The sequence below is a fragment of the Arvicanthis niloticus genome, chromosome 30 (assembly GCF_011762505.2).
Source record: "Arvicanthis niloticus isolate mArvNil1 chromosome 30, mArvNil1.pat.X, whole genome shotgun sequence".
Lineage (NCBI taxonomy): Eukaryota > Metazoa > Chordata > Mammalia > Rodentia > Muridae > Arvicanthis > Arvicanthis niloticus.
In genome coordinates, this window is record NC_133438.1 from 10234559 (window position 1) to 10261990 (window position 27432).

General features: G+C 33.8%; 1 protein-coding gene across 1 annotated transcript; it reads left to right on the forward strand.

The window, feature by feature from the left end:
* The first annotated feature begins 831 nt into the window (after positions 1–831).
* Positions 832–27123, forward strand: LOC143440613 (vomeronasal type-2 receptor 116-like). Its single transcript, XM_076927413.1, has 6 exons — positions 832–1043; positions 7415–7709; positions 8378–9184; positions 10256–10471; positions 12145–12268; positions 26186–27123. The coding sequence occupies exons 1-6, from the start codon at positions 832–834 to the stop codon at positions 27121–27123; spliced, it is 2592 nt and encodes an 863-aa protein (XP_076783528.1).
* The last annotated feature ends 309 nt before the right edge of the window (positions 27124–27432 follow it).

Consider the following 27432-nt stretch of genomic DNA (forward strand, 5'->3'; position numbering starts at 1 on the left):
GGGAATTCCAGGGTGGAGAGTCAGGAGTTGTTGGGTGGTTGGGGGAGCACCCTCATAAAAGCAGGGGAATGGGATAGACGTTTTGTGAAAGGGAAACCAGGAAAAGGTATGATATTTGAAATGTAAATAAAGAAAACATCCACTAAAAATAAATAAAATATTGTACTATAAAGTAAAACAAGAAGGCCATTCATTTTCCTAGAATGAGGAAAAAACTTACTTAGTTTTTCTTGTGTATGTTGACCTAATATTGGTATGTTTTTTCACATTCACCATAGAAGTAAATGTTTTAGATTTGAAAAGACTATAGTCCAGGGGTACATACATTTACAGATTTGAATTTTTGAAATTATACATTTTAGTAATTATACCTGTAGTCCATTCTTTTTGGCCATTTGTTTATTCATCTAGTTGGCTTCCTCTGATGTAATCCTTGGGCATTATCCTAAGCTGTTTTCATATGAAAAGTTTACTGCTTCATCTTTTTAGCCAATTCATCCCAAGAGAACATCAAGTCTGACCTCTTGCTACCTGAAATCGTGGATGAAATCATAGTGCCTTTGGCTATTAAAAAAAAGTCCACAAACATATTTTTCGGTGTGTTTTTTTCACCTAAATCAATGGCCTCCTGTGCAAGTGCAGAGCAGCACAAGAGAACATATAGTTTCAAAATTCCCAATGGCAAGGGAAGAGGCGATAGAAAATAAACTTAGAATCATTATTTTGACTACCTTACTCAACAATTTTTCAAATATACATTTTGACAAAAACATAAACTATATTTACTGGATACTGTGTGATCTGAATCAAGCAGACACATGTATTAATAGGATGTTCTCTTGGTTCTTTATCCCCTTGCTTCTGCAATTTCCCAACATTGTCTTCACCTTTAACTTGAATATGTGCTATCACATAATTGCTGAAGATTTTCACCATGAAGGAGATGTGAAGATTGGTGTATTTTTCCCCATTCATACATACTACACCATCAATAAAATTAAAAATTCCTATCTACTATACTATTATGAGGATTACTACCTACAGTAAGTACGACTATTAATTTTTAAAGTTCTGAATTATTATGGCTTATGAGGTGTAAACACTAAAATTTATATGCTACTTGAATTATTGGCTGTGATAATTTCTTTGTTAGAGATTCTAAAATCTCTTCACTATTTGTATTTTGTATTCTTTTCTTGTCTAAGGTGGGAAATAACAAATAATATTTGTCTTTTTTTTTCTATTTTAGTCACCTCATTTGATTGCTAAGTTATCCTTCTACCAAACATGTAATGCCACCAGGTCTATTTTAATGTAATAATTTCAGAGGAACCATGCTTTAATTTCAGCATGATTTTGGTATTCAGGGCATTTTTGAAGTCCTCCTATACTTGTTTGATATTAGGTGTTGTCACTGAATGCAAGAAATCTTGAATGTTCATTGTGATACTTGAGTGAAGAAACTATCTGTTGCATGACACTGGTTTCAGACTTAGAGTTTCACTATTAGAAGCTGTGAGTACTTACGTGCTCTATAGGTGTGCCAGCTATCTCATGTTTTTTGTATACATACTTGTTGGGTTATTTATTTTCTTTATTCTTGGACAGCTTCCCCATGTTTACCTGTTTTGTCCATATATTTACAGAATTTGTTCAATTTTTTATGGTTATGTTCACAATGACACAGTGACTGTAAGAGTGTCAATTTTGACTTTCATAGCTTGAGTGCAATATACATGATTAATAGTGTCAGATAGTTCTTTCTAAATTCAAGAGAAATATTCATGTATGTTTCTAAATAAAGGTAATATGATATTTAACCCAATCAGATCTCCATATCTTATGCGCACCTTCTTGTATTTGTATGGTTCCAATAAGGAAGACTCTGATGTAGAGTGGTAATACATGTAAATCCCTGTGAGCACGTGAGAAAATATTTTGAGACTCAAAAAATGGAAATGACAAAAGAAGAATGAAGGGAATTATGCTTAGTGTGACAATATTATGTGTTTGTAAATATCTTGGTAGAAAGACTGTTGAGGAGGAAAAATGTTGACTTCTCAAATGTCATTAGACATATTGTTTCTAGGACAGATTTTATTGAAATTTGAAACATAGCAAAGGTTGCTATCAAATTTTGTAATTTACATAAAATATTTCATGGTAGATTTAAGTTCTCAGGGGATCTTAGGTTATCTCAAATAAAAATCACAAAATTCTCTCATATGCCTAGCAAACAGGATAACTTTTCATGTTGGGTGTGACCTCTTCTACTTTGTCATTGACACTCCATATAATGCCACTTTGCCTCTGCCCTTTACTCTCAGCAATTCAGGCTACATTATGCATTAGTAGGTGCTTCTCTTTATATATTTCAGGATTAAGATCATTACTACTAAAATCTATTCTTTCAGTTACATGAGCATTTAGTGCCTAGCTTCTTTATTATAGACAAGATAATTGTGTCCTGGCCCAAAAAAGTTAAAGTTATTATAAAGTCAGAAAGGAAAACAAATGAAGTTCATGATAGAAATACAATGATGCATTATTAAGATTTACATGTAAGATGTTATAATATGCATTAAGCATATATTTTCCATATAGTATAGACCACAGGGAAGCATATACACCAAAAAGCTGAGAAACTATTTTTATTATTCTCACGTAATCTTTTATTTACCTATTTGTAAATTTGTATACATTTTAAAGAGATGGTATTTTTATGTCTTCATTTTTATTCGTTATGTGTTTTGTGTGCTTAAATATATTTCTTGTAATTATCAAGTTTATAAAAAATTACTGGGCCCTCATAGTCTCCTATATTAGCACTTATATGGTGTTCTTTTCTAGATGGATCTTTCTTTTAGTCTATCACAACAGATAGGAGCCAAGTGTGTTCTTATTTCACAGAGTGTTGAAGAAAAGCATGTATAGTTCCTGATCTTTATGTAATAACTCTAAAAGAAAAGTAGTGTGTTCCATTGTCATCTTCATGGTAAAAATCTTTTCAAATTTGTCATCACACACATTATTTGCATGTCTGCACATGTTTTGAAGCATCTCACACTAGCTGGAGAAAGAAAAACTATAGGAATAATTTTGACATTCCATAATGAGAATGCTGAAATTAAATTCTGAGCACATTATATCTCTCAAAACAAGCAGCAGGCATGTGCAATGGCTAAGCCATTTTAGTGGCCAGTATGTTAAATCTTTTAGAACCTAACCTTAATTTTTCTCTAGGTATGCAGGTGAATTATTTTTCTTTGCATCAATCAAAATATGTGTTTGAAATAATATTAAAAGTAGAATATATGTATATATATGTTGTTTTTTCATAGCTTGATAACATTGATGTATCAGAAGAATAAATTATAAACTTCTTAACAGTTTGTATTTAATAGATATTTATTTTGCAATAATTATAAAACACTATGAGCAGTTTTTCATATTAAAGGACAAAAATGGTGCCTGGAACATTATTCTGAAATATTTTACATTGTTATGTATTTTAAACATATTTGATATTTTATATTCATTTTTAGAGTACATATATTTTCTATTTGATTAAGGTTTATCAATATTATTTCAATAGTAATTATAAAATTTTTATTGTAATTTGGATAAGCAGAATTGTTTAAGTATAAACATATACATTAAATAGCAGTAGCTACACTAGTTTCAGGAATGGAAAAACTAAAAAAATTCCATTGCCCATTTTCTGGAATATTTTTCACTTAGATAATTCCATTCTTGGTTCTTTTCATCATGTCTTCCATTAAGTATATTAGTAGTGAATACGGCTCTACTCCTAACTATATTTAGATTCTGAAATTTCCTTATATTTGATATTTTTCTTTCCTTGAATTTCAAATATGTGCTTTGTAGTACACAAAGGTAGACTGGATCTTGATTGTTCTCCAACTTTTTTTACCCTTTTTTCATTTAATTTGAGAAGTCCTCCTTTTGTGTCTGTCTCACTTGTTTTAGGCACCATTGGCCTTCATACATTTCCAGTTTGTGCTTTTCTTTGGCACTTAGGTTTTGTTGAGCTCAGTGTATGTTATAAGAAAATATATTATCTGCAGAGGAATATTCTAGGAAAGACATAAATAAAAACACAAGGTTCTTATTAGATATGAACCAATGTTTCTGGTAGAATAGTTTTTGATAAAGTCTCAGTGAAGTAAGTTGATGGTTGTTATTTGTCAGAACAGCAGAACATTATCATTCATCTCAAATTGTCACTTATAAAGATAAATATGTGCACCCAACTACAACATTTACATTTAGTAATGATTCAAACCTTTTTAGATTGGGTCACTTCAAAAACCTTTCTGATCTCTGAATCTATACAAAGCTAAGTAATAATTTATTTTTATTTAAATCAAGTAAATAGTGATATTTTCTCTGAATTTTGTGAAATTTATAGGTGTAGAAAACATATGCAACTCATTTCTCAGATTGATGACAGTTGACAGGGATTTGTCTGCATTTCTGCAATATTATTTTTTACAATATTATGAATTCTTATCCATTAAAATGTCCATTTTCTGAGCATTCAAGATATTTTTTTTAAATTCTGAACTAAATTTACCAATTACCTAACAGGTTCACTTGGCCGAAAACCACAATAATTATATCCATTCAAAATCATGTAAGTACTTCATATAAATTAGTCAAAATGAATTTTGATCTAATCTACGCGATTCCAGATCTAAATTGTCTGGAGTAAGGAATGACACATAAACAGTATGGGGTATTTTTGTTCAAAATACTGCTGTGTGTTTTATTGGATGTGACAAACAGTATTGATAATAATTTCCTTTTTCTTTGAGTCTATCTTTGAATGCTCTCTAGGACCTAAGACTCTTTCTGTGATGCTGTGAGTTGTTCTAATTTATTTCAATCTAAACTCCTCACCATGTGAAATCATGTGTCTGAACTCTGATCTTGCTTACCCAAGCACCATGGCTTTTATCATTGTCAACTCCATTTGCTGTAAGCAGTTCCTCAAGTTGATAATCAACTTTCACTTTGTATTTTATTAATAAATTCTACTGAAATTTTGTTCAGTTTAAAAAAATCTTTACAGTCTGTATGATTTTACTTGGGTATATATCTTCAGCACTGACAATTTCATAGAGGATAACCAACTGGTTTGCTCTTTCCTGTAGAAGAATTTTACACCTTGCACAGGTGATTTCACAGCAGTCATTAGTTACCTAGTGTTTGTCATTTCTGTTTGTGTGTATGTGTTTAATTTTGAGTCCAACTGGGCAATTAATAAAAAATTATTCCATAGACTTAAGAAAGAGGAAGGACATGAGTAATATTTTGCATACAATAAAGGGAAGGAGAAATGAAGCAATTATATATTATAATGAAGCAATGTTATAATCTCAACAAAATAAATTATAAAACTCTTTTTACTTTTAAAATATATTTTCTGTTACAATGTGTATTCAAAATCAGGTATTCAAAAGAGAGTGATCATATTTTGTGATTAAAATTTCCCCATGTCATTGCCTTGTGATAGGTGATTTTTGAGTTCTCCAAATTTTCTTGGTATGAAATACATAATGCTAATTGTTATCTGTCATGTAATCACAAGTAATTACATGTATGCATTTGTCAAATTTATATATTTATATATCTATATATCCATATGTCTATGTATCCACATATCCATATATCTATATACCTATATATCTATATATAGCTTTACAATTACATCTGCATACATTTTAATATATAGTATTAATATTTGAGGAAATGTCATATTTTTATAGTATTCTCAATTTAACATTTGCTTTATTAATTATTTTTCAGTGGAAAAAACTTTATTTGATTTTTATCTGTCTATTTTTTAGTATGTTCACTAATTTTTTTGATAATTTCTCTTTTGGTATCAAATAACACTATTTATTAACTAATAATAACTATCAAATACAAAATGAAATTATTTTCAAAACACATACACACATTCAAACATAATCACAAGTAATCTCAAACATTTACAAATAGGTAGCATAAGCAATGAACCTATATGACAACTGCATTTTATATTACCTTCCTTTTTATATATTAATATCTCTTTTCCTTCAACTCATATTACTGTTACCATTAAGAGTTATTTTTCTTTTTTGTGCATGAATTATTGTGAATATGTGATAGTTTTGCACTGGTACACAAAGAGAGAAGAAGAGGTATTGAATTCTCTGGAGCTGTAATTTTTGAATAGCTGTCTAATATGATTTCTGGGAAAAAAACTTGGATTGTTTGGAAAAAAATCTTTAGTTGCTGACCTAGTACTCCTCCCTTTTCTCATGTTTTCATGCAAATTTGAACTGTAATATGTTTATATTTAGAAGCAATTTGGGATATTGATTATTTGTGAAATCTTCCACGTACTCCTATATACACCCTCCCTGTCCTGATCTATGTAGCTGACCTCCTGTAAATTAAATGCTCTTTCCACTTTGTTTTGACCAAGTGTGCTTGATGGTGGGGAAGTCTTTATTCCATTTATTCACCAGACACAATCAGATGCATAGAGTTCAAGACTTGCTTGGTATAAAGGGCATGTCCATGGGAAGCCATAGTCAAATATTCAATCTTCTTCTAATTGAACCATGCAGTTGTGCACTCACTAAGTCAATTAAATACACAAAATAAATAAAAATGAGAAGCAATCAGTAAAGAGTTTGATAAACGAGAACTAAGTTTGAAATTTATTGTCTTTTACATTTATACTTATTTACCTCCTTATACCTGAACACAGAGAACACATATGAACAAAAGTAATATATACAAACTTCAGAAGCACACAGAAAGATACAAATGCAACAGGCTTGCTTATACATTATTTTTGATCATATCAATTCAGAGGCAGATGCAGGATTTGTTCTTGAACAAATTGAACAAGTTGAATGCCAGTATGTTATACACTGGCAATTTCATGCTGCCACACTAAAAAAATAATAATATCAGAGAAATAACAGGACCCACATATAGAATGAATTAACCTTGGAATATTATTTAATTATGATGTTGTTTCTAAAAACTTATACGTTTGATAAGAAGAGTAGCCTTTCATAATAGAAGAACATGTAAGTCCAAGATCCAGATATCAGCAGATCTGGTATTAGAAGAAACTGATGCCTGATTTGTAGACAGAATTTTTACTGCACTGATATATAAAAGATAAATAACACGTGTTTGGGGGTAAACTAAACTAACTTGTTGAATCCTAATACATGTACCCAATATAGTTCTATACATTCAAGGTACAGAAATTAGAAAATATGTCTTATAGGAACAAAATAAAGTATAAAACATTACTTCACTAAATATGAAGACATATATGGTCTATGTAATATTCCTCTTGTTTATTTTTATGTCATTTACACAGATATAATTTTAAGAACTACCAGTTTGTTCTGGCTCTGTTATTTGCCATTGAAGAGATTAATGCTAACCCCAATATTTTGCCAAACATAACTCTTGGATTTGATTTCTACAATGTCCGATTCACAGAGAAAGATACTCTTATGATTGCATGTAGTTGGCTCACAGCTCACAAGCGGGGAAAGGTTTTACCTAATTACAACTGTGAAGAGAAAAAATTTTCTGCTGCCCTTACAGGAACATCCTGGACAACATCTGCTTACATTGGTACACTGCTGCAACTCTTTAAGTTCCCACAGGTGAGAAAATGTGCATACAGGGACTTGAAATTGTGTCTCCTAGCAGGAGCTAGATGATGAGAGAGAAAGAGAGAGGGGGGCCAGACACGGAGGCAGATGTTCACATGTCTCCACCAGTCAAAGTTAGTTGATATACTTGGTTGGGAATTAGGTTATACTTCTGATTGATATTGAGCATTACCAAATTTATAAAGCCATTGGTTAACATTAAAAAATTATATAAAAGCAAAAAGGAGAAGGGGTTATGGGATAGGGGTTTTCTAGTGAGGGGAAATGGGGAAAGGGGATGGCATCTGAAATGTAAATAAAATATCCAATAAAAAAAATAACCCCCCAAAAAAGAAATTGGGTCTCCTTTGTTGATATTATAGGTGTCTCAAAACTGAAACAAGAATGATTGAATTATGCAATCATCAAATCCAACACCCAGATTCTTAGTGATCAATCCATACTTTTCCTGCTTGCTGGTAAAAGAAAGATGAAGTGAATGAAACTATGTAGGTTCTTGAAAATATCTGGCATAGTATGATTTTCTGTACATTTATATAATTGGAATTTACCTTTAAAACTGGAATAAACCTACCTGTTCCCCTATTGTCATTGTATGTTTCAGCACTAAAATTGTGTTTGATGTTAATATTCTTCCATTTCTTTCAAATTTGGTTTAGCTTACTATTGGACCTTATGATCCTGTCTTGAGTGACCGAAGTCAGTATTCTTCTCTCTACCAGATGGGCACCAAGGACACATCTCTTTCACATGGCATTGTATCTTTGATGCTTCATTTTAGGTGGTCCTGGGTTGGTCTTCTCCTCCCAGATGATCACAAAGGGAATAAACTTTTATCAGATTTCAGAGATGAGATGGAGAAAGAAAGAATCTGTATAGCATTTGTGAAAATGATCCCAGCCACTAGAACTTCATATTTTAACAAACAATGGGAAAATATGGATGAGATTCAGGAATCATCAACAAATGTGATAATTATTTATGGTGACATTGATTCTTTACAAGGACTAATGCGAAATATTGGGCAAAGTTTACTGACATGGAAAGTCTGGATCATGAATTTTGAACAGGATGTTACTGATCATGCTGATTATTTCATGTTAGACTTATTCCATGGGAGTCTCATTTTTACACAACATTATGGAGAAAGTTTTGAGTTTACCAAGTTTATTCAAACAGTTAATCCCTACAAATACCCAGAAGATATTTATCTTCCTAAATTGTGGCATTTGTTCTTTAATTGTTCATTTTCTGAAATTGATTGTAAGCTTTTGGACAACTGTCAACCCAATGCTTCTTTGAATATATTACCGAGGCACATATTTGATGTTTCCATGAGTATAGAGAGCTATAATATATACAATGCCGTTTATGCTGTAGCTCACAGTCTCCATGAGATTACTCTTAAGAAAATACAAATGCAACCATATGAAAATGGAGAAGGGATGGTGTTCTTTCCCTGGCAGGTAATAAGCTTTCCATTGTATTATAATATCAGCACTGTGACATATAAGAATTTGCAAAGACACTAACATAGGTATTGTAAAATTCAGTATATAATATTCAAAACCACAGTAGTATTTGTGTTTCTAAACTTTCATGAAAGTCAAGGCAGTCTCAATTTTATGATGCAGAGAAATGTATGATACCAGAAGGAAATGTGTTTAGTCAACATCAAGATCATGTGACCAATAGCTCCCTGTAGAGATATTTCCCATTAAACTAGGTTGGTCATTCTGATAAGCTCTTAGAAACAGTGATCACGAGAGTGTTCACGTAATTGGGTTTAATGCCTTGCTTGTTCTTCGACTATTTGTGTTTATTGCTTTGCTTGTTCTTTGACAGTTTGTATCTATTGTATTGCTAGACCGTCAACCTAGAACTGACCTTAATACATGCATGTAATTAAAATAGTTTAAAAGCAAAAAAGGAGGAGGATGTATAGGGGGACTCTAGGGAGGGGAAATGGGGAAAGAGGATGACATCTGCATTGTAAATAAATAAAATACTCAATAAAGATTAAAAATTAAAACAAACAAAACAACAACAAATAATAAAGAAATCAATACTTTCCCAATGTATTTCTTACAACAGAAATAAAAAAAGTGCATATTTAAGGGAAAGAAAAATAGTGTTTTGTTGTTGTTGTTGTTGTTGTTGTTGTTTTTGTTTTACTTAAGTGATCCCTTTTAATTACCATTTAGATACCAGTACCCTCATTTTAGATACTGGAATATCTCTGAAGACCTTCTGAAAGCAAATAGGTTTGGTTTGCCTTAAAAAATTAAAGATTTGAATGAGTAAGCAGTCATGTATTTGTTACCTAAGGCCTGTTCAAAGTTTTCTCTTGAAGCTCAATGATCTTTCAGAAGAATCGTATCTCATTTACCCAGGAATTCATTTACTCAACATTACTGGAAGCTTAATTAATGTTGAGTTTTATATCAGTGATTAAAAACAATTAGAGAGTTCACGTAGCATAGATTCTCTTCTACCTCTTAGACACAGTGTAATATAAAGTCATGAATCTGTTTCAGCTTAACTCTTTCCTGAGAAAATTTCATGTGAGGGACAACATGGGTTTAGATTGGAGACTGAAAATAAATGAAGAATATGACATTCTGAATCTTTGGAATTTCCCGAAGGGTCTTGGACTAAAGATAAAAATAGGAACCTATTCTGCAAATGCTCACAATGGTCAAGAGTTGACTTTATCTGAGCAGATGATACAATGGCCAGAAACATTTTCAGAGGTGGGGTACATTTTCTGATATAATGAAGCTTGTTGCCTAATGCATAGATCATCAATATCTTAATACCAGTATAAAATACCACAGAAATATTACTCATATAGTATGTTTTCCTCTTCCTTGATTCAGAACAATAGCAATATTTAATGTATATATGTCACCCAGAATTAACTCATATAAGGGTTAGTTTTTCTCAAGATGGCACAAATTTAGGACATATAAGAAAAAATTGCCCTGTGCAAAATGTCTCATGGGTAGTTTTTGAAAATCTGTCATTTGTGTTTAACACCATGAAGCAATCTAAAATCTTCCTTTTGTGGCTGTCATCAAATAGAATGACTAAAAGTGACTTATATGCATTATGATCCTGGAGGTATGAGAGTCTACCATGGTTGGCAAGAATAGAGAAAGAGGTAGTCCTAGATACAAGACAAAGACCAGAAAAACATTTTTTCCAACAGATATTTTTAGTAAGTAACATGAGAAAACTGGACCTGAGGCAAGGATTTTAGTGTTTCAATCCCGACCCCATTCAATCTTGTTGAAAGTTGTAATACTTTCAACAAGAAATATCAATGTTTTTCCTATATATTTTATAGCTGAAATTTTAAAAAGTGCATATTTAAGGGAAACAATGATAGTGTTTTTTAACTGAAATGATACATTTTTATTACCCTTTAGACATTTCTTTACCACTCAGACATTTCTTTCCCCTTCAGTACCCTCATTTAGATACTAGGTTTCTGAAGATATTCTGTAAGAAAATAGGTCTTAGTTGAACATGTCATATATTTGAACAAGTCAGTAGTTATTGATTTATCATGTTGAGCATCTTTTAAAGTTTAATAACTCCACAAATACTATAATCAACAGAGAGACAGTCAGTTCTTGAGCGTTCAATACTTTCCATTCAAAATGCTAAGTAATTCTGTCACCACATATTAACTGTTAGTCTGTATTCAACAGGTTCATTGTTACTGAAGTTTTGATCCATGATCTGTTATTCATTGATTTTTTTAGTTCACTGGAAAACGAGAATTGTAATGTGTGAACAAGTTTAAGCTACTTGTCTGGCTGCTGTAAATAAACACATAAATGAAATAACTTAAGAAAAATTTTAAAAAGGCAGTAAAATATCTTTGCAAATGCATTATTTTGACATGTATGAGGTTTTGTACGGCATTTTATCCTTTGCCAAGAAAAATCAATGAATGCTGAAGCTCTATTCTATCTCCTTTACATTGTTCAGAGACAGCAACCTATAAATAGTAACAAATTTTAATGTAAGTTGCCCTTTTCACCTTAGCTAAATTTATCTAAATTCCTTCAAAGAAATTGATACATATATGCTTCCATGATCATTCTAAAGTCTGTCAAGGTGACAGTTCAGATTCACAATCATGGTGGAATTAAAGCTACAAAACCCAGGAGTTAGTAATTACTAAGTCATTATCAGTCTAGAGAGACCCCGTGTCCTTCATGTTCTAGGTGACCCACTTTTCTCAAAAATGTTTCTGACTTATTAAGATTCTCATTTCTCAATACTGCTAAAATCCTCTGAGAAATAATTAAATATGTTTACCTTTTGAAGGGTATAACCATGACAAATACTTTCTGTGTTTTCAAGAATTCTTGAAAATTGGTGTCATAGCAGATAATCTTTTTATTCTACTCAGATCCCAAAATCTGTGTGCAGTGAGAGTTGTGGGCCAGGATACAGGAAAGTCACCTTGGAGGGTCAGGCTGTCTGCTGTTACAATTGCACACCTTGTGCAGAAAATGAGATTTCCAATGAGACAGGTAAATGAAGATTTAACAGAAACCTTCCCCATTTCTCCACATAATTTCACAATAAAAAATGGTCTTAATAGAATTCAGAGATAAATAAATTTCCTCCCTTTGTGCAGGAACTTAAATGCAATAATTCTTCACCATCCTTGATATAAATCTGTTACTCACTGCCAATACTGATATTGGCAGAAAATATTTTCTCTTGCACTCAACAGTGTTTTATTTTACTGTACTAGTTAGCAAATATGAGTGAACTATCAAACATTTATATATTTTACACTGTACTTCAATTGTTTTTAAGCTTCATGTAAAGTTCAGACCTGTTTTTACCTTAATTGAGATTATTCAGAGCTAATTTTTAAAAAAATTATCCAAGGGTAAATTTTAATAAAAATAAAAAGGAATATATATAGCTTTATAAAATAGTGGATGCAAGGCTACCAATATTGAGAATTCATAGTCTTCTTAACATGGTATAGTACAATTTTTTTTTTGTTTTTTATTGGTATTTTCTTTATTTACATTTCAAATGTTATCCCCTTTCCTGGCTCCCCACATCCAGAAACACCCTATCCCATCCCTCTTTCTTTGCTTTTATGAGAATGTTCCCCCACCCACCCACTCCTATCTCACCCCCCTTGAGTTCCTCTACTTTGGGGCATAGAGCCATCACAGGACCAAGGGCCTCTCCTCCCATTGATGCCTGACAAGTCCATCCTCCACTGCACAGGCAACTTGTGCCATGGGTTCCTCCATGTGTACTCTTTGGTTGATGGTTCAGTCCCTGGGAGCTCTGAGTGGGGGTCATGCTGGTTTATATTGTTGTTCTTCTTATGGAGTTGGGAACCTCATTAGTTCCTCTAGTCCTTTCTCTAACTGTTCCATTGGGGACCCTGTGCTTAGTCCAATAGTATGCTGCGGGCATTTACCCCTGTATTTGTCAGGTTCTGGCAGAGCCTCCCAGGAGATAGCTATATCAGGTTCCTCTCACATGCACTTCCTGGAATCCACAACAGTGTCTGGATTTGGTAACCATTTATGGGATTTTTGAAGGGAATTTTTTTTCTTAGTTAGTTTTTTAATAAATTGGTACAAGCCGGGCAGTGGTGGCGCACGCCTTTAATCCCAGCACTTGGGAGGCAGAAGCAGGTGAATTTCTGAGTTCAAGGCCAACCTGGTCTACAGAGTGAGTTCCAGGACAGCCAGGGCTATAAAGAGAAACCCTGTCTCAAAAAAACACAAAAAAAGAAATAAATAAGTACAAAGTATTTTGATGGTATTTGCACATACCATTCTTCACATATTTATTTTCCTATTCTCTTTTTTTCCCATAGTTTTGCATTTTTATTTTTCATTTTTATTTTTTATTTACATCTTATTTACATTTCAGATGCCATCCCCTTTCCCCATTTCCCTTCTCTAGAAAACCCCTATCCCATGCCTCCTTTTCCTTTTTTGCTTTTATACATTTTTTTAAAAATGTTAATCAAAGGCTTTATACATTTGGTAATGCTCGATCAGAAGTGTAACCCAATACCCAACCTAGATATATAAACTATCTTTGACTGGTGGAGACCTGTGAACATCTGCCTCCATGCCCCCCTCTTTTTCTCTCTCATCACCTAGCTTCTTCTCTCCTTCATCTTCTCCTCTCCTTACTCCATCTCTTCCTCTCGGTACTCCTTCCCCCTTAGCTCCTCCTACCTATTACCCTTCCTGTTAAAATAAAACTTTTTTCTCAAAATGCAATTAGAGCATACTTATTCCTAATTGTACCAGTGAGGTACAAGATAGTCCTAATACCCAGTCCATCATTTTGTTGACTAACCAGAACCTCTGTTATCTCTCCTAACTAAAACACTTAGTTTTGAACCTGGCTTTTTTCTTGGCTTTAGAATCACTGGCAGCTGAAAACCATCCACTCAGATCTTTTCTCTCAAAGTAAATAGCCAGGATTGGCTATGAGACTATAGGTCTTCAACCCCATCAGAAATCCAGAATGACTGAGTTAACTTAAATTATGGGAAGCACTAAACATAGCTTCTAAAACTTAGCCAAATTATAGAGACTGCTGAACACCTGGAAAGCCCCTATACTACCAAATGTTGGAGCATCAAATCTTCAGCCTTCTGGCCCAGAATCATCTGACAGACCTTAGTGATGCAGAATTATTAAGAGCTGATTATTCTGTCTAGGCAGATATAATCAGTCGACTATTCTACAAGTGTGTCCTTTTCTGGACAGTAATTTGTCTGTAGATGGAAAGAGGCAATTCTTGCCTAGTGGCTGTCACCGCACAACTGGAGTATCTCCAAGGATGCTCAGTTTCTTCTTAGAATCCACGACAGGAAGCTGTCAGGAGCAGACAGGTCTCTAATCAAAATGAATATTAATATATAAATATTTGTAACATCAATTCTGTGGATTTCTGACATTTTAAAAACCAACTATCCATGTAAGGTAACCTGGACTGTTGTCTGTTAACTCCTCTCAGCTATTTCTAAATAAAATTCGGAAAACAGCCTAACATTAAACTCAAAGCAATAAATATGCTCTAGTCCCCTAACTCATAGGCTAACCGTCCCAAATCAGTTAAAAAAGTTAAACAAGAACTGGGTCTAAGCCTTGTATTTTTAAATGTGTTATACAGGCACAATGCACATGCAAGTATCAATAGTCATCTCACTTTTATATCAATAAGAAGCTCATACCAATGAAAACCATAACTTTGAAATAAAAGTAAATTTTGTACCATTTAAGAAATTATAGCTTCATCTTGATATTAATTATACAGATTTCTACCAATAGGTTATGGCTATGCAGTAAATCCTAGCTAGTCCTCCCTGTTCCAACAAAACCAGTACTTTTCCCTAGAAAGACAGATTAATATTAACCACCTTAGTCGCCAAGCCCAGGAATAGGGGCGCTGACTCTTCTTTAACTTCTTCAAGCTGATTAAAGGCATTGAGATATTAGAAGAGGGGTGGGAGGGAAGAGTAAATTGATAAGCCTCTGACACTGTGTCTTCACTGCATCCAGATTGAATTCCAGGACATCAGAGGTTTGGGCAGGTCTTCTCAGTATACTTGATGAATAGATACACCAAGGCTGTGTATTCTGCAATATACAATTCTCAGAACAAGTTTTATTATCAAGAAAAAAAAATTTTCCTAGAGGGTTGACATTTTTTTAAAGAAGTTGGTTCTAACAACTTTTCTTTTTTTTTTCCTTTTTAAAATTGGTTTTAATATTTACATTTCAAATTTTATCCCCTTATCCCATTCCCCCCACCACCCAGGAACCCCTTATCCCATCCCCCCTTGTGCTTCTATGAGGGTGTGATTTTCCAGTTTCTATGATACTGTTTCATTAACATAAACTGCCTCCTAAATTTCTAAATCCTCCCCTTTGTGTTATTAAATCTCCTATTTTTCTTTCTTTTTTCTCCCCCTTTCCCCCTTTTTTTCATCTCTCCTTTTTTAATTGGGTATTATATTTACCTTTCAGATTTTATCCCCTTACCACACTTCCTCCCACCACCCAGAAACCTCCTATCCCATCCTCCCTCCTCATGCTTCCATGAGGCAGTGCCTGCACCTACCCCCTCACTACCCCCTTCCTATCTTCACATCCCCCCCACCCACTCTGTGTTCATTTGTTATGGGACCAAGAAGCTCCTCTCCCCCCTTTGCCCAACAAGGCTGTCCTACCCTGCATATACTGCTGGAGTCATGGGTCCCTCCCTATGTGCTCTTCGACTGGTGGTTTAGACCCTGGGGGGGCTCTGGTTGGTTGGTATTGTTGCTTTCCTCCTGGGGTCACAAACCCTTTCTGCTCTTTCAGTCTTCTCTCTAACTTCTCCATTTGGAAACCCTTGATCATATCAGTGGTTAGCTGTGAGCATTGTCCTCTGAATGTGTTAGTCCTTGGCAGACTTCTAAGTAGACAACTATATCATATTCTTGACAGCATGCACTTCCAGGATTCCACATCTCTGTCTACCTTAGGTGACTGTACATGGAATGAATACCCAGGTAGAATGGTCTCCTGATGGCCCCTCCTTCAGTTTCTGTCCCATGTTTTGTTTCTATATTTGCTCCCTTGAGTATTTTTGTTACTCTTTCTAAGTAGAACTGAGGCATTCCCTCTTGTTCTTCCTTATTCTTCATGAGCTTCATGTGGTCTGTGGGTTGAGTTTTCGCTATTCCAAGCTTTTGGGCTAACATCCACTTTACAGTGAATAAATACCATGTGTGTTCTTTTGTGATTGGGTTAACTCGCTCAGGATGATAATTTCTAGATCCATCCATTTACCTAAAAATTTCTCGAATTCATTATTTTTAATAGCTGAGTAATACTCCATTGTGTAGATGTACCACATTTTTGTATCCATTCCTCTGTTGAGGGACATCTTGGTTCTTTCCAGCTACTGGCTATTATAAATAAGGCTGCTGTGAACATAGTGGAGCATATGTCCTTATTATATGTTGGAGCATCTTCTAGGTATATGCCCAGGAGTGCTATAGCTAGATCCTCAGGTAATGCTATGTCCAGTTTTCTGAGAACCACCAGACTGATTTCCAGAGTGGTTGTATGAGCTTGCAATCCCACCAACAATGGAGGAGTGTTCTTCTTTCTCCACATCCTCACCAACATCTATTATTACCTGAGTTTTTTTTTTATTTTAGCCATTCTGACTGGTGTGAGGTGTATCTCAGCTTTGTTTTGATTTGCATTTCACTGATGACTAAGGATGTTGAGCATTTCTTAAGGTGCTTCTCAGCCATTCAAGTTTCCTCTGTTAACAATTCTTTGTTTACCTCTGTACCCCATTTTTAATAGGGTTATATGATTGTCTGGAGTATAGTTTCTTGAGTTCTTTGCATATCTTGGATATTAGCCCTCTATCGGATGTAGGATTGGTTAAGATCTTTTCCCAATTTGTTTGTTGCTGTTTTGTCTTATTGACAATGTTCTTTGCCTTACAGAAGCTTTGCAATTTTATGAGGTCCCATTTGTCAATTCTTGATCTTCGAGCATAAGCCATTGGTGTTCTGTTAAGGACCTTTTCCCTTGTGCATAGGTATTCAAGGGTCTTTCCCATGTTCTCTTCTCTTAGTTTCAGTGTATCTGGTTTTAAGTGAAGGACTTTTATCCACTTGGATTTGAGCTTTGTACAAGGAAATATGAATGGATTGATTTGCATCCTTCTACAGTTGACCTCCAGTTGAACCAGCACCATTTGCTGAAAATGCTGTCCTTTTTCACTGGATGATTTTAGCTCCTTTGTCAAAGATCAAGTGACCATAGGTTTGTGGGTTCATTCTGGATCTTCAATTCTATTGGATTGATCTTCCTGCCTGTCTTTGTACCAATACCATGCAGTTTTTATTACTATTGCCCTGTAGTATAGTTTGAGGTCAGGGATGGTAATGCCCCCAGAAGTTCTTTTGTTGTTGAGAATACTTCTCCCTATCCTGGGTTTTTGGTTGTTCCAAATAAATTTGCAAATTGCTCTTTCTATCTCTATGAAGAATTGATTTGGAATTTTGATGGGGATTGCACTGAATCTATAGATTGCTTTTGGCAAGATGGGCATTTTTACTAAATTAACCCTGCCAATCCAGGAGCATGGGAGATCTTTCCATCTTCTGAGATCTTCTTCTATTTCTTTCTTCAGAGACTTGAAGTTCTTGTCATATAGATCTTTCACTTGCTTGGTTAGATTCACTACATGATATTTTATATTATTTTTAACTATTGTGAAGGGTGGCATTTCCCTAATTTCTTTCTCAGCATGTTTATCTTTTGAGTATAGGAAGGCTACTGATTTGTTTGAGTTGATTTTATATCCAGCCACTTTTCTGAAGTTGTTTATCAGATTTAGGATTTCTCTGGTGGAAGTTTTAGGGTCACTTAAGTATACTATCATATCATCTGCAAACAGTGAAATTTTGACTTCTTTCTTTCCTATTTATATCCCTTTGACTTCCTTTTGTTGTCTAATTGCTCTAGCTAGGACTTCCAGTATTATATTAAATAAGAAAGGTGAGAGTGGGCAGCCTTGTCTAGTCCCTGATCTTAGTGGGATTGCTTCAAGTTTCTCTCCATTTAGTTTGATGTTGGCTACTGGCTTGCTGTATATTGCTTTTACTATGTTTAGGTATGGACCTTGAATTCCTAATCTTTCCAAGACTTTTAACATGAAGGGATGTTGAATTTTGTCAAATGATTTCTCAGCATCTAGTGAGATGATCATGCGGTTTTTTCTTTGAGTTTATTTATGTAGTGCATTACATTGATAGATTTCTGAATATTGAACCATCCCTGCATTCCTGGGATAAAGCTTACTTGATCATGATGAATGATTGCTTTGATGTGTTGTTGGATTCAGTTTGCGAGAATTTTATTGAGTATTTCTGCATCCATATTCATAAGAGAGATTGGTCTGTAGTTCTCTTTCTTTGTTGGGACTTTGTGAGGCTTAGGTATGAGCGTAATTGTAGCTTCATAGAATGAATTGGGTATTGTTCCTTCTGTTTCTATTCTGTGAATAGTTTGAAGAAAATTGGTATTAGGTCTTCCTGGAAGGTCTGATAGAATTCTGCACTAAAACCATCTGGCCCCAGACTTTTTTTGGTGGGGAGATTTTTAATGACCGCTTCTATTTCTTTAGGGGTTATGGGACTGTTTAGATGGTTTATCTGCTTCTCATTTGACTTTGGTACCTGGTGTCTATGTAGAAAATTGTCCATTTCATCCAGATTTTCCAATTTTGTTGAGTATAGGCCTTTGTAGTAGGATCTGATGATTTTTTAAATTTCTTCTGTTTCTGTTGTTATGTCTCCCTTTTCAGTTCTGATTTTATTAATTTGAGTACTATCTCTGCGCCCTTTGGTTAGTCTGGCTAAGGGTTTGTCTATCTTGTTGATTTTCTCAAAGAACCAGCTCCTGGTTTTGTTGATATTTTGTATAGTTCTTTTTGTTTCAACCTGGTTGATTTCAGCCCTGAGTTTGATTATTTCCTGCCGTTTACTCCTCTTGGGTATATTAGCTTCTTTTTGTTCTAATGCTTTCAGGTGTGCTGTCAGGTTATTAATGTATGCTCTTTCCATTTTCTTTTTGTGGACACTTAGAGGTATGATTTTTCCTCTTAGTACCGCTTTCATGGAGTCCCACAAATTTTGATATGATGTGTCCTCATTTTCATTTAAATCTAAAAAAGTCTTTAATTTCTTTCTTTATTTCTTCCTTGACCAAGTTATCATTGAGTAGAACATTGTTTTTATGTATGTGGGTGCCCTTGCATTTGGAGCATAAATGTTCAGAATTGCAAGTTCCTCTTGGTACATTTTTCCTTTGATGAATATGCAATGTCCTTCTTTATCTTTTTTGATTACTTTTGGTTGAAAAATGACTTTATTTGATATCAGAATCACTACTCCAGCTTGTTCCCTGGGGCCATTTGCTTGGAAGATTGTTTTCCAACCTTTTACTCTGAGGTGGTGTCTTTCTTTTTTACAAAGGTGGGTTTCCTGTATGCAATAATATGTTGGATCCTGTTTATGTATCCAATCTGATAATCTATGTCTTTTTATTGGAGAATTGAGTCCATTGATATTAAGAGATATTAAGGAAAAAGGAATGTTGTTTCCTGTTATTTTTGTTATTGGCAGTGGAGTTGTTTGTATAGCTATCTTCTTTTAGGGTTGTTGGAAAATTACTTTCTTGCTTTTTCTAGGTTGTAGTTTCCTTCCTTATGTTGGAGTTTTCCACCAATTATCCTTTGAAGTGCTGGATTTGTGGCAAGATATTGTGTAAATTTGGATTTGTCATGGAATATTTTGTTTTCTCCATCAATGTTGATTGAGAGTTTTGCTGGGTATAGTAGTCTGGGCTGGCATTTGTGTTCTCTTAGGGCCTGTATGATATCAGTCCAGGATCTTCTGGCTTTTATAGTCTCTGGTGAGAAATCTGGTGTAATTCTTATAGGTCTGCCTTTATATGTTACTTTGCCTTTTTCCCTTACTGCTTTTAGTATCTTCTCTTTGTTTTGTATATTTGATGTTTTGATTATTAAGTTACGGGAGGCATTTCTTTTTTGGTCTAGTCTATTTGGGGTTCTGTAGGCTTCTTGTATATTTAAGGACATCTCTTTCTTTAGGTTAGGGAAGTTTTCCTCTATAATTTTGAAGATATTTACTGGCCCTTTAAGTTGGGAATCTTCACCTTCATCTATACCTATTATCCTTAGGTTTGATCTTCTCATTGTGTCCTGGATTTCCTGGATGTTTTGTGTTAGGAGCTTTATACATTTTACATTTTCTTTGACCATTATGTCTATGTTTTCCATGGTATCTTCTGCCCATGAAATTCTCTCTTCTATCTCTGTATTCTGTTGGTGATGCTTGCATCTATGACTCCTGCTCTTTTTCCTAGGTTTTCTATCTCTAGGGTAGTCTCCCTTTGAGATTTCTTTCTTATTTCTACTTCTATTTTTAGATTCTGGGAGGTTTTGTATAATTCCTTCACCTGTTTGGTTGTGTTTTCTTGCATTTCTTTAAGGACTTCTACCTGTTTACCTGTATTCTCCTCAAATTCTTTGAGAGTGTTGTTTATGTCCTTTTTAAAGCCCTTCATCATCATCATGAGAAGTGATTTTAATTCTGAGTCCTGCTTTATTGGTGTCATGTGGTGTCAGGACTTGCTATGGTGGGAGAACTGGATTCTGGTGATGCCAAGTAACTTTGGTTTCTGTTTTTTACAGTCTTATGTTTGCCTTTCACCATTTGATTAGCTTTAGTGCTACCTTCTCTCACTGGTTCTGACTGGGGACTGTCTTTCCAGTTATCTTGCTTGTGTTAGAACTCCTCAGGGTCCAGATGTCTCTGTGATCCTGTGATCCTGAGCTCCAGCTGCTCTGAGTGCAGTGTCCTCTAGGATGTCTCAGGGTAAGGTGACTGCTGCTCTGGGTTCTGTGGCTCCTCTAGGATGACTCTGGGTACGGTGTCCCCTGCTCTGAGGTTGGTGGCCTCTCTAGGATTTCTCAGGATATGGTTTTCACCAGGGTGCAGACCCACTGGGTGTCTGCCTCTCTGAGGACACTGACTGCTCTGGGCTGACTCAGGATGCAGTTTCCACAAGGGTACAGACCTGCTGGGTGCCCGCTCCTGCCACTGTCTCCCTGAGGGCACTGGGCTTCCAGGGATGGCTCAGGATACAATCTCCCCAAGGGGGCAGACCCTTCTGGGTGTGTCTATTTTCCTATTCTCTAACCACCCACATCTGTGTAATTAACATATCTAATACAGTGTATGATGGTTATCTATTCTTGGGTGTATGCATATTACTTGATGTTTGTCAATCAACCAGGAGCAACACTCTGGAAAATAAAATTGCCTCCACTCCAACAGCTATCACCTTCTAAGTTCTTTTTCCTTTGTGCGTATCTTCAATCCAACCAACACACTGTATGGTAGAAGTATATATATTTATATATATATGTCGTATATAAATATATTATATATTATAGATATATTATATATAATATAATACATATAATATATCATATAATATATAATATATAATATTATATATATAAAACATGTATATGAATGAAAGAGAGAAGTAGAGAGCATAATACTATTATGGATATAAATTAAGAAAGCCAGTATTATATCAGATCCAATGTAATTGCTGATTGGTTGCTTCCATGATTCTTATTATGATGGAAAATTTCTAAGCCACTATAATTATAAATGAACACCCAAATTAAATACTTTTAAAAAGGTATACTCCATTATGAGTGTTTACAGCAATGGGACAACAACTAAAACAATATAATAATAAAAATCTATTTAGTTTTGAAATATTTACTTATAAATTATTTTTACTGAGATTGTCATTAATGACTTAGATTTCTTTTTCTATTTTCTACTACTCTATGTGAACACTACATGTTTGATGTTAAGTAAAATATCATTTGTCTTATAATTTTGTTAGAATAAGCATTGTTTGAGTATCTGGGAAGTGAGCATTTGTTCTGTTTCAGATCACAGTAAATGTATATAAAAGAAACAAAAGTTCCCTACCACTGTTGCAACTAATGAGGCACTTCTAATATAAATTCATTTGGATTCTGCTATCATGAGCTCATAATCCACTACTAATATCACTTTTCAATATTGTTGCTTTTAGAAATGAGCTTCTGTCATATAAATTAGAGTCATAGATGTGAAGTACATACACACATGATACACATATATGAGAGACAGAATAATTTCACATTCATCAAATAAGAAAACAAATATTTTATCTGTTATTCAAAACAGGGTAGATTTTCAATTAATCACTACTTTAAAGAAGCTTAACTGGATTGAAATGGAATCATGAATCTCAGAGTGAACTTTATAATATTGTACTATAAATATATAATAAAAGGAAGTAGAAATATATTTTTATTATCAGATAAATTTAAATAAATGTGAATTAATGAAGTTTATCAGGAACTTTCAATGTGGTAAAGAGTAATGTATCATAGGAGTACATAGAAATCTGAATTCATGAACTGTAAAAAAATATTTGGATGATTAGAATGACTTCTATCAGCCATATTCTCTTCTAATCCTACTTTGTAAAACTTTCTTATGTTACCATTCTGAATCTTTTAATAGCTTGATTCAACTAAGTAAAAATTGGTCACATCAAAGAGATTTTTCTTATTTTTGAATGATTCACTGTTGTGATTGTTGTTGCATTACTTTATTTTTTAAATGAATGTCTGTTATTAATTTAATGTTGGCTATTTTATAGGTGGGAAAATTATTAATGATGATTTTAGACAAGTAACTGTAAACATTAACTATATACACATTTCCCTTTCTCAATCATTTTCAGATTTCTGAAATTTAGTGGTCTTTTTATGGCAATACTGGCATGAGAATATACTAGAATTAAGATGTCAAAATACATAAATATAGCCATATAAAAGGCAGGGGCATGAGACAAACTTAGGTCCACGAATGCATTCAAAAGCCAATAAATAGTTTGTTTCTTTATTTAAAACAAAGACTATGAGACTTTTATAAGGATATTTATTTATTTATATTCTATAGGCAGAATTTATTTCACATATATAAAATTCTTTGGAGCTGCAGGGCATGAATTTGGATGTCATTTTCTGCTTTAAAGATATTGTTATTCAACTCTAGTAGTTTTAATATCCATTGCTGTTATTCATGGACATTTTCTCTTAAATTTTGTCTATTTTTAAAAAAAAAACAGCAGTTATAATAAGCCAGGGGAAATGTATGTTGTTTCATGATCCCTTTTAAAGGCCATATCTTCTGTTTTCTATATCATCATGACCTACTACAGGAATTCAGTTTAGAACCCTTCAGTATTTCTTAATATTACATGGCTGATAATCAAGTCTTTATCCCATTATGAACATTGTGAAAAGTTTAAGGGTCAAACAATATCCAAGACATTATGAAAGGTAAATCACATGTTTATATTGAATATCTTCATTATTTCTATAGTTTGTTTTTTATACTAAAAATATTAGGTTGTTAAATTCCAAACACATCATCTAACTTGCCTGAAGGTAGATATCTTAAATTTAAACACAAAACACTTATCTACTCCATCATTCCTAGTATTAAATCACTTTGGATAAAATATCTAATAAATGAATACCCTAGAGGTTGTGGCTTACTTACATCAAATTCTATCTTATTTTTATACTGGACAGGAGACTGGAAGTTTGTATTTTTATTTCATGTACTTTTGCTGTCCACTATAATTAAAACATTATATTTCCTTAATTTGTAGGATTACTTTTATATTGACCACCTCCATGTAAGAGAAACAATATTTGCAATTATAATTTCAATTAGGTGTATTTCACCTGTAATGTAATGTCTGCAATGTCACCTGTAATGTCTGTAATGTAGAGTTATAGAGCTCAAATGAATAATATCTCAACATAGAAGAATATTTAATGTTCACATTGATGGCATCGTCCATAAAAGCAAAAAAGAATTATTTTCAATTTTTCTGTACCTGGTTAAGTTGAATCTATATTTGTATTAATACTTTTTTCTAAATAATTTATAATATATGTTAAACATATTCATGTCCCACAACCTTATCAGAACCACAATTTTCTCAATATTTACCTAACTTCTTTGTGTCCTTAAAATTTACTTTACTCTAATTTGTTCTACCCAAATACTCTTGAATATGAGACCTGCACTATAGCTTGTTCTACATTCTAGTGGTGACAGTCTTAAAAATCAGTAATTTCTACTCTCATATCAGAAAAGGAATTAAAATATCTACTCTGATAATGATGTGAGTTCATGTTAATCTCTCTGTGATGATCATCAGTCAGATCCAATTTTTCACAAAGTGTGAACTTCCTGTTAAAATAATGACTTCATATATACAGCTATAATGATGCACTTTATATCTCTGTTTCTTTAAAATAATCTGAGGCCTCTGAATTGTATAAAGTTTCTACATTCTCCACTATAAAATTTATCTTTTATTATTATGAATCATATTCTTAAGTTATCTGCCAAATGAAATCTCTCCATATTTGTATGTACATATGGGTGGATGGGTATGTGGGTTGATGAATGGATACATGTATATAGTCATTCCCCTTTGTCACAAAGTATGTTTGGTAGTGTACCCTTTGACACATAATTGTCATTTACTTGCCAAGACAAAATCCAACTGTATTTCTATGTAATAAGCACAATTTACTAACGACTGCTGCTCAATATATTGCTAATAACTTCAAATTTGAAAATATTCCTGATTAAAAGTTGGAAAATAAGGTATTATTTTCAAATTAGAGGGCTACAAGTTCAATATTATTAATGATATAAAATTAAAAATATGATGATTACTTATAATTTTAAGAAATATCTGGATGTGTTGATAATGAGACACATAACTAAGGGTGTGCATATGTTGTGTTAAACATAGTATTTACAAGATTTTAAGAATAGAGTGTCATAAAGATGTTTTGCAAAATGTTTTAAAACTTCTAATTTGCTATGTGAAAACTGAAAATTGCCACCATTTGTTACTCATGCAAAAATTTCACTGGGAAATTTTTTGAGCCTTTAGTAATATAATTGGGTTTATTCAATAACTCTAGCAGAGAATTAACAAAATACAAAGAATTTTAAAGAGATAAGTAAATTTAGGATTTCAATATGAAAACAGCAGTATCTGAAAATTATTGCAAAAAACATTCTACCTCCTTTATAGATTTCACAGGTCAAATTCACAGTTTATAATGGTAGTATATATGAAGATTTCTGGGCCAAGGTAGATTTGTGCAGTGAATCTTAATATTCTACTAACTTCTGACAAGATGCACTAGTTTCATAAATGGTAAAGAAAATGTGTAACTAAAGAAAGTAAAGGTAAAAGGTTAGTTCAATTTAAAACAATATAAAGAAGATCAATTGTGGGATAAACTCCTGGTATTTCATGGTTATCTGAAGAGAGACATTACTTTTTGGTTAGGAGTGTAGACCCTGAAAGTCTACCTATATTCCAACACAAGCTATCCCAACCATATCTATACTGGCAGCACTGAATAAAGTATAAAATATAAAAACTAGTATTATACAGTACATAAAGTTTGCAGTGAAAACTGAGGGATGAGAAGGAGTACAATAGTAGAAAAAACAGAATGGATAAAAACCTGTTATATATAAACACAAAAACTAAAAGACATATATAAGGAAAAACATGGTCTGTATGTATTTCTAAAATCGTTCACAACAGTGGACATAATACATCATTTCTGAGAGAAGAAGGGCAGGTGACTTCTGTATAAGTCCAGTTAGCATGTAGAAAGTAATGTCTCAGCATGAACTCATTATCGCCATCCTCTCTGACCAGATGTAGATAAGTGTATGAAGTGTCCAGAAAGCTATTATGCAAATCTAAAGAAGAATCACTGCCTTCAGAAAGATCACAGCTTTCTGGCCTATGAAGACCCCTTGGGAATTGCTCTCACCAGTGTAGCCCTGTGCTTCTCTGCACTTACATGCATTGTTATTGGAGTCTTTGTAAAACACAGACACACTCCCATTGTCAAGGCCAATAATCGAGCTCTCAGTTACACTCTGCTAATCACACTCATCTTCTGTTTCCTCTGCTCTTTGAACTTCATTGGCCAGCCCAACACAGCCACCTGCATTTTGCAGCAGATCACGTTTGGAGTAGCATTCACTGTGGCTCTAGCCACTGTGTTGGCCAAAGCTATTACTGTGGTCATTGCCTTCAAAGCCACCTTTCCAGGGAGAATGGTAAGGTGGCTAATGGTATCAAGGGCTCCAAATTACATCATTCCTATCTGTACCCTGATACAACTTGTTCTTTGTGGAATCTGGATGGCAACATCTCCTCCATTCTTGGACCAAGATGTTCATACAGAACATGAGCATATCATCCTTTTGTGCAACAAGGGCTCAGCTGTTGCTTTCCACTCACTCCTGGGATACCTCTGCTTCTTGGCACTTGGAAGTTACACCATGGCCTTCTTGTCTAGAAATCTCCCTGATACATTCAATGAATCAAAATTTCTGTCATTCAGCATGCTTGTGTTCTTCTGTGTCTGGATCACCTTCCTTCCTGTCTACCACAGCACTAAGGGAAAACTCATGGTGGCTACGGAAGTCTTCTCTATTTTGGCTTCCAGTGCAGCACTCCTTGGCCTTATATTTTCCCCCAAGTGTTACATTATCTTGATGAGACCAGACAAAAACTCATTTCATCATATTAGGAAAAAAACACATTCTAAAAGAATTAAACTTCACAAAACAGTTCAACAATAATTTTAGCTTCTATAATAACTTTGTAGAAGGTCTGGATTTATGCCCTAAAGAATTTGTTTTTTTTTTAAATTTTTTTATTAGATATTTTATTTACACTTCAGATGGCATCCCCTTTCCCCATTCTCCCCAACCCCCCCTTAGGAAACCCCTATCCCAAGCCCCCTTTTCCTTTTTGCATTTATACATTTTTAAAAAATAATGTTAATCATAGGCTTTATAAGTTTGGAATTGTTCAATCAGAGGTGTAACCCACTGACCAACCTAGATATAACAACTATCTTTGACTGGTGGAGATACTTGAACCTCTGC